The 8,614-nt window shown below is 50.7% G+C and overlaps 1 protein-coding gene across 1 annotated transcript; it reads right to left on the reverse strand.

Annotated features, from left to right (window-relative positions):
* Positions 1-4,136: 4,136 nt before the first annotated feature.
* Positions 4,137-7,622, reverse strand: LOC100442263 (putative cystatin-9-like protein CST9LP1). Its single transcript, XM_002830024.2, has 3 exons — positions 6,982-7,622; positions 5,376-5,489; positions 4,137-4,437 (listed from the first exon to the last, which is right to left on the reverse strand). The coding sequence occupies exons 1-3, from the start codon at positions 7,375-7,377 to the stop codon at positions 4,348-4,350; spliced, it is 600 nt and encodes a 199-aa protein (XP_002830070.2). The 5' UTR covers positions 7,378-7,622; the 3' UTR covers positions 4,137-4,347.
* Positions 7,623-8,614: the final 992 nt, after the last annotated feature.

Here is an 8,614-nt window from a genome sequence, read left to right on the forward strand (position 1 = left end):
AAGCCACTTGTGCTTGAATTTTTTGTCTCAAAGTCAGCTTTTGGAGGAGCCAACCTGATAGTGGAACCCAGATCTACTGTAAGTGGCACCCTGAGACCCCCAGGGGCTTGCCTGGCTGAGATCAGACATCAGGACACCCTTTACCTTGACAATGGAAAAACCAAATTCTGCCAAAATATTTAAAGAGGTTTATTCTGAGCCATATGAGTGACCAAGAAAGGGAAACACAGTCTCAAGAGGTCCTGAGAAAGTGTGCCTGAGGTGGTCCGGTTACAGGTTAGTTTGAAACATGTCATGGAGCCAGAAGTTGTAGGTAAAATTATAAATCAATACATGGAAGGTATACATTGGTTTGGTCCCAAAAGGTGGGACACCTCAAAGCATTGGCTTACAAGTTTTAGGTGGGTTTAGGGATTCTTTAGTTGGAAATTGGTAGAAAAAGTTAAGCTTTGTCTAAAACATGGAGTCAGTAGAAAGGAATGCTAAGGGGGTCTACTATCTTATCTGTCAGGTGATGCCATGCCAGAGTCAGGTTGGAAAGCAAGTCACAATGTACTGGGTCAGAAAGGACCTTTTTGATGAAATTTTCTGGTTTGTAAGACATGATTCCTCAGGTCTTTAAACAGGAATTTCAGAAAGAAAGAAAAAACGGTAAGAGTTCAGTCCTCAACCTGCACTCTCTAACATCTGCCACCAGCTGAGCTCTTGGGTGGGGGCAGGTGAAGTGGCGTTCTTCATGGCCCCACCCAACCCTGGGCCCCTTTCTTTCCCATGTGCTGGCAGGGTTGTGGGGACACTGTCAGAGCAGTTCTTGTTCCATTCTCTCCCTGTCTCAGGAATGGGATCCCTGTGCTACTAGCTGCAGCACCTGAGGACACATCTCTCTCATCTACCCTCGCCTTCATCCCCAAGCTCTGTGGGTATGCAACCTGTCCTTCTGGGGCACTTGGTCTCCCTTGCTTCTTGGCCTGAGCTGGCCAGCCCTATGTGGTCTCATGAGCAGCTCGCTCATGAGGAGGAAGGTGCTCTTTGCTGAGCCCTGACAGTGTGATTGAACATTGGAGGGACCTGGATCTTCACATGTCCCGGTTTGCTTGTTTCCATCATACTCATACCCCATGTTGTCTTAGGGCCTACCAAACCCTACTGCCCACATCTAAGGTCAGTTTTGTTAATGTGATCTGTGCATGGATTCAGGTTTAGCTCTTCAGAACCATCTGGCCTCTGTTGACCCATTGAGTCAGAGTCAGGATGAAGAATTAAGATCAAGACAGTTTCACTGACTCATGGAATTTTTGAGTTTATTGACTAACAGCAATATTTTTGTGTGAGTATGAAAGGAAATGGAATGTGTGGACATAGAGGCTCCTGAGATATCTCTAAATTGTCTCCTTCTCTACCAAGGCTGTGTTAGCCTTGGCCACACCAGGAAGGACACAGACATATATAAAAGAGGCTTCATGCAGTGTAGCTTGCCCTTCCACCTTCTACCATGTGAGGACACAGCAGGGAGGCCCTCACAAGATGCTGGCATCTTGGTCCTGGGCTTCCCAGCCTCTAGAGCTGTGAAAAATAAATTTCTGTTTCCTGTAAATTAACCAGCCTGTGTTACTATGTTATAGCAGCACAAACAGAAGAGGACAGTTCCTTTCCTGGGCTCAGCAGGGGCCAGGGAAGAACCAGAACTCCAACTCACAGGAGGTATGTGGACATGAGGGACTCTGGGTCTTGGGACCTGAAGTGGAGATTTGGAGTGAGTGGGAGTTGTCCTGAGACCACATACAGGGCCAGGACTGACAGCTGAGATGTTTCCTTGTGTATGTATCCTGGCAGTTCCCTGCCCTCCCCAGGCTCCACCCCATCTTCCCTTCCTCTGCCTCAAGGAGGGAGGTTTGGGGAGTCTGCAAAAACCTCCTTACATTTTCCTCGTCACTTTGTGTTCATTATTATGGTCAATCTCCCCAGGGCTGTGTCCCAGCCCTGACCCCCTGGGAAAAATGAGGAAAGTATCCAGATGTCCCCCAGCAGATGGGAAAGTGGCCACAATGTACAATAAAGTAGTGTATATGTAGCACATTTTGGAACTGATTTATGCTTAGTGTTTTCCTCTACTGCCACTTTTGACTTCAGCTGTAACCATTTGAGGACAGCCAAGCAGAGGCTGCCATCTTTATATAAATGACTCAGGGACAGCAGATGAGAGATTAGGAGCTGAAGAGTGCAGGGTTAAATGAGAACTCACATTTCTGGGGAAGGAGGAAGCTAGTGATGCTACACTACAATCTGTGCCCCTTTTCCTTCCTGGGGTTGGGGTCCAGGGATGCTACTGACCAGATGTTCCCAGCATGTCTCTGGCCTTAGCCTCTGGCACAAAATTTGCTCAGGGGCCCACCTCATGGCTACACTCAACATCTATGAACCCAATTTCCTGATTCTTCACTGCACAAATTCCCAAAGGAGGAGAAGTGTAGCTGTCTCCAGGAGCAAGCACAGACAGGCAAGGCAAGCTAGGAGAGGTCTTTCCAAAGGAACAGGGTTCGCAACGCGACACCTGTCCTCTAATTAGGCCTGTGCACCCGGGTCATGTCATGCATGATGTAGAGTCTGGAAATACAATAGAAATAAACACATGTCCCAGAAATTGTGGATGTCCATTTCTTTGGGATGCAGAAAACTGTTAAAGACCTACACATGTAGTCTGAGTCAGGCAGGAATTAGTGCATCCTCCCAGGGGCCAGTGCCTTAGAATTGGCTCCTCTCCCCTTGCTCCATGAGGGACGGCTGTGCTCCAAAAGGGTCCTGAGCCAGGACACCCCATCACCTCAGTGAGCTCACTCCCCATGAGACCCTGTCCTGGGAGCTGCCTCAGAAATGGTTCTCAAATGGAATGAGTAGTGTGGATTCTTTGGATCCGCAGGAGGTGCTGTGGATAAAGCACCTCCTCTGAGCTTCCTTCTGCTGATGGAGTCAGGATCAAGAGACGGACCAAGAGTGGGCACAGACAAGGGAGGTGGTGGGAGAGTCTCAAAGGAAAATCTGTTCAAGTGTGGAACAAGGCAGGGCAGGGCCGTGTGGGTTCTAGAGACCCACGCACCAAATGGGACAAAGTGCAGCAGCTGTGCCTACCCCAGTGCTGGCAGGCCGCAGGGAGGTCTCCAGGCTTGGCTCCCTACTCTACCTTGCCTGAACGCCCATGATCTAGGGACCACCCTCCCAGCACTTCTAGGGAGGACACATCCCAAGACGATGGTCCAAACGCACCACAGGTCTGTGTTGGGTCCCACCAGGCTGACCCTGAAACGCAGAGTGGTGGGTGCAGGTAGTTTATTTGGAGGTGATCCCAGGAGGCACATGTGAGAAAGGGAGACAGAGAAAGGGAAACACAATGTGTCTGTTATCAATGGGTTACACTGGGGCTGAGGGTGTTTATCCTGCTGGGGAGCTCTGAGAACCATGTGACACACACCTCTGAATCGGGTGCCAGGAGGCTGGGAGACTGGGACATTCACCTGCCTCCCTCCTGAAGATGGAGCGTGACTCTCAGACTTGACCTAAGGGGTTGGCAACCATGGCCCGAGGATCAAATGCAGCCCAGTCTGCTTGTCTCCATGTGTAAACAAAGTCTTGTTGGGACAGGACTGCTTTTATTTGTTTATGCATTGCCTATGGCTGCTTTCAACATACAAAGGCAGTGCTGGGTAGCTGAGAAAGTGACTATATGGCCTACAAAGATCAAAATAGTTACTCCTTAAATCTTTACAGAAAATACATGCTGAAGCCTGGTCTGGGAGATGTGGACAGGGTGTCCATAGCTGCTGGCTATTCTCAGCTAACACACTAGGTATACATGCACCCTGAGCATTAGTGCCAATATCACATTTGTTGTGTGGGATCCCGAGTCCCTGTCCTGCTCCATGTGCACATCTGATGCCCTGGGAGGCCACCCTCACTGCCCCTCTGCAGCCTGCAAGGGTTCCTGAGATGGCAGCTCAGACGCACCTTAGCTGTGCCTCCGGAGTGGCTCAGGAGGCCCAACAGGGGAGAAAAACACCCCTGAGAGCCCAGGAGACTGCCCTGCTGAGAATAACTCCATCAACTGCCCAGGCCCCTTCCTCCAGAATCATGGCACACAAAGCTTCTTAAAATGCTAATTGTTAAGATTTATACTACATGATGAACGCAGACAATGAAGAATTTCTAAAATACCTGAGCATGAATTCCTAACACATGAAAAGTAAGAACACACAAGCACAGAGCTGCTCAGGCACTGAAGGGTCATGTTGAGGAACTGCCAATGTGCTGGAAAGGAGAGGGCGGCATGTGGCCAGGCCCGTGGCTAGGACTCACTCAGGAATGCCCACCTGAGCAGGTCTTGTTCCAGAGGTCAAACCGTGTCCTCCAGGGCTCTGTTCCGATGGTGAAGAAGCAGGTGCAGGTCTGAGGGAGCAAGCACATGAAGGGACAGTGTGTGGGGGCTCGGGACACAGAAGCTTGTGGCTTCTGCTATCAATACAGGTTCCATCTCATTCTTACCCATTGCCAGGGCTGGGCTCTGGACCCCGAGTGTGGCCCTCCAGCCTGAGTTCTGGGCTGTTCCAGACTTTCAGGGTGGTCTGTGGCTCCCTCCTGACCAAGGAACACCTGTAGTAGCACCCTCCTCCCCAGCCAGCAGCCTCCAGGGGAAACCCAGGCTGTCTAGTGTCTTTCATCCTCCAAGAACAGCATAGCACACTCCATTCCAGAGGGAGCTGCTCTCAGATTTAAATAACTACTTAACCTATTACCTAATCCTCTGATAAGGGGATGGAGTAATGCTAGATGTGTCGTGCATAGTGTCCGGGTTCATTATGTCCTTGTCCCCAGAGCAGGTACTGCAGCTCAGGACAGGACCAGGGAGGGAGAGCAGTGGGGTCCCTCCTCTGCCTCCACCTGCCTCAGGCTCTGGATCAGGAGAGGGGGACCCTGAGAACTGCACACTCAGAGACAGGTGATATCGGATCCCCACCAGGCTCTTTCTTCAAAAGGCAGAGGAAGGCTGGGGAGGAAGACCAGAGAGGGGACAGTCTCTACTCAGGCCTAGGAGACTAGGACCCCAGGGGGCAAGAGCAGTCTGAAGGCCATGTGCCCTGGGTACAGGCAGCTGCAGTGGCGTGACGTGGCAGAGTCAGGAAACTCAAATTGACCAGGAGCCTGCAAGTGGACCCCTGGCTGCCTGCCCCTCTGTGCTCGCCACTAAGGCACAAGCAGGGTAGCCTGGTAGAGGCTGCTGCAGGCTCACTTCTCTAAGTCTCTTTGTCAGCTGCACTCATGTCCACACCACACCCCATGTGGCATCCACAGCTGTATCTAGGAGGGAAGCTGGTGTCTTGTCTTACATTGTTCAGCTCTGGGCTCTCTTGAAAAGGGCAGTTGTCAATATCGTCTTCAAATTTCCCACACATGGTTCTGCCTAGTTGCAGATTCATGGAGAATGTCATCTTATCATAACCCTGTTGAATAAAAAAGATTAAAGTGGACAGACTCTTTGAGTTGCTCATAGGTAACTCCTTGTGAAAATGCCACCTTGTAGGAAGAGGCTGCAACACTCTCCCCCACTAGGGAGCTCGTGCATGGGCCTGGCATCAGCTCACTGGAGGTAAAACCCAGGACACCTTCTCTAGACTGAGGAGTTAAGAGCAAACAGCAAATATGTGTGGTGGGTCCTGGGACAGACACAGGCTGTCAAACCCTATTAATGCATCCTCTATCTCCAGCTTCACCTCCCTGTCTCCCATGATGAGACCCGGCTTCACTCTCAGCAGGCATGTGAGCGTGCAGCTGTGTTTTCAGAGGACACGTGCTGCATGCTCAGGAAGGTGTTAGCTCTCCATCAGTTTTCAGGGTAACCTCAGCCCTGGGGCAGGGGGAGCCTTATCTACAGTGTGTGCCCAACCTTTCACCTGACCTCCAGCAAGAGGAATGCAAGAATGCCACCCAGCGCTCCCACTACACACAGGCACACACCCTTGGGACAACGGCTTTAAGAAACACCATCTGCCCTATTGCAAAGTGCACTCTGAAGTTCTCCTTGCTCTCCTTCCCACTCCATTCTATGTCATTCCACTCCATAGACTCCCTCCCCATCCAGCCAGGACCTTGCACAGAGTCTTTCCAGAGCTTAAGCTCTGTGCGGCACTGGGGTCCCTCTACCCTTCTTTCAGGCTCTTGGTGCCGACAAAGGAAGAGCAATGTTCCTTCTCCCTCTAAACTAGACGTTCTCCACTAGGAGGGCATTTTAATTGTTCATGCCTGCAGCCCAGATGAATTGCACATTCTTGAATCATTTAGTGATTCCATTAAAAGGAGAATATTTTAAGATTAAGGACCATGGACTGTGGAAGAGTGTAACACAACATTCAACTCATTAAGTGTAGACGCAGTGAGGAGCCCAGAGCAGGTGGAAATCAGAGAACTGACTTCACAGCGGCCTCTCAGGGCCGATGGTGCTTCCTTTTTACTTCTGAATTATCAGCTCTCTTTGTCTCTCTGTCTCTATGTCTCTTTCTGCCTATTTGTCTCTGTCTCTCTCTTCCCTTTCTTTTATTCTGATTATCTCTTTTCCTAATTCTCTTTTTTAATTTCTTTGAAATGTTTCTCAGTTTCTGTCTATGGACATTTTTTGTGTGACCCATTTCCTCACCTGATGCATTGTTTTCTCAGTTTTCCTTATTTTGAGGTCATTCTTCAGTTAATTGATGCCATAAAAATCATGGAGGTTGAATAATATATCTAGCATTGAGTAGATCTGGACTCAAAAAAATTATAATGTATATCTTTCATAAAGACAAAAAGCAAATTTCTGAGGTTGTATTTTATACGAGTTTAGACTACAAATGGTGAACCAAGAGTCCTGGTTAAGCCCTTCCCCACACGTTGCCACCCCTGCCCATCACTCAGCAGCCCATGCCGGACACTAGTGCAGAAGAGGTTGTGGTCACCAACCTTCTCCTTCCAGGAATCCAGGACACGCACCAGCTTGTAGGCATACCAGTCCTTGCTCTGCTTGTTGAATGTGTACACGGCAAACTCCAGGATGGGAGGGAGATAAACAGCGATTTGTTTTTGGTCATTCCACTCCTCTTCCTCTTGGAAACACCAAGCATAGGTAACCAGGAGCTGGAAGCTGAAGAGAAACAGCAGTGGCGCCCAGGACACAGCCCTGCTCCGCGGCAGACTCCACATGGCGCAGGGCACAGGAAGCACCCCTCCCTCCAGCCTTCCCAGCCTGGACTCCCACAGGAACCTACTGCACACTGTTCTGGCCCTTAAACTCTTGAGCTCAGGCAGAAACTCCTCCCTCCAGGCCTCATCTCTGGCATTATAATCTGTCCCTCCCATATGTGGCTTCACCTCCTCCAGACAAAGCTGTTTCAATCATCTCTTGTTCAGGCAGAAGTAACAGCAACCATGGGGGCGGGTTAGAAAGATAAGGGACCCCAGTGGGCAAGAGCAGGGCATGAGGTCCAGCCACCACTGCTCCCTAGTGCCTCAGTGGGCTAGAGGAGAGCACCCACTTTCTCGGGTGTCCCAGGGTCAGTCCCTGAAATAAGAATAGAAGTACAAGAGGTGTGAGTGGAAGATGATCCCTGGACATGCCAGTGGGGTGGGGAAACAAAACCAGATGGGTCAAGGACTAAAAGGAGGAGCTGCCAGGAGTAAAAGCTCTGTGAGTGAACAGAAGGCATGGCTGCACGGGGACTCATAGGAAGGCTCCACAGCACCTGCCTGAGTATCAGCAACCTGATGCTCTGGGGCCCTGGGGCTGAGAGTGAAGACTGCTCTTGGGCATCCTTCATGGCTGCTTTAAAGCTTAGGACCTGCTGCACTGGCAGAGCAAACCTCCCGACAAAGAACGTAGGAAAGATTAGTACAGGTACTTGCAGCTGGATTCAGCCACTGGAGATACAAGTTTGGCTAAGTTGGGGGATGGTCCTAGGAACCCGACACTGCTGGAAGTCAGGGATAGAGGAGGGGGCTGGGGACAGAAACAATGCCATGCATTCAGCACCAGGTCACTTTCTCCTGAGCATAGCTGGACATAGATGTGACCTGTGCTGAGCTCTGACCTTGGATGTGGCGGCCATGAAGGACAATGTGCCCAAGCCGAGGCTACTCCCATGAGCTGGTGTGGTGTACCCTTCCTTCCCAGGCCTGCAGGATGGAGGGAGCATCCAGGTGGGACTCAGTCTGTGGATGGTACTCACAGGAGTGGGTCTCAGCAGAGTTGCCTCCAGCACAGCCCTCACCCTCTGGCTGACCCTCTCAGCCCTGAGTCATGAGTGACAAATGCCATTTCATGGTTCCACCCCCTGAGATCCTTGTCCCTTCCAGCAGCTGGCAGAACTTAATGAATTCACCTGAGTTCTCCCAGAGATGCAGAGAGTTGGGGGTAGGAGTGGAGGGGTGGTCCTAGCCTTGGAGACCTGAGACCCAGTCCAGCTGTGCCAGGAGCTGATTCTGCACCTTCACCCTTCCCTGAGCTTTCTGGGCCTCCCTTGTCCACTCCTCCGATGGGCATAGCATTGTCCATCCAGCCTCCTGAGGTTTGTTGCTTACTGGACAAATTGCCCTCATG

The sequence above is a fragment of the Pongo abelii genome, chromosome 21 (genome assembly GCF_028885655.2).
Source record: "Pongo abelii isolate AG06213 chromosome 21, NHGRI_mPonAbe1-v2.0_pri, whole genome shotgun sequence".
NCBI lineage: Eukaryota > Metazoa > Chordata > Mammalia > Primates > Hominidae > Pongo > Pongo abelii.

Bases quoted from the DNA above. Each gene is read 5' to 3' on its own strand.
- LOC100442263 (XM_002830024.2), bottom strand. From the start codon at position 7,377: ATGGGAGGGACAGATTATAATGCCAGAGATGAGGCCTGGAGGGAGGAG. The intron at 5,490-6,981 runs GTTGGTGACCAC...TTTATTCAACAG, and splicing joins TGGATTCCTGGAAGGAGAAG to GGTTATGATAAGATGACATT. The intron at 4,438-5,375 runs GTAAGACAAGAC...TTGCTCCCTCAG, and splicing joins AGAGCCCAGAGCTGAACAAT to ACCTGCACCTGCTTCTTCAC.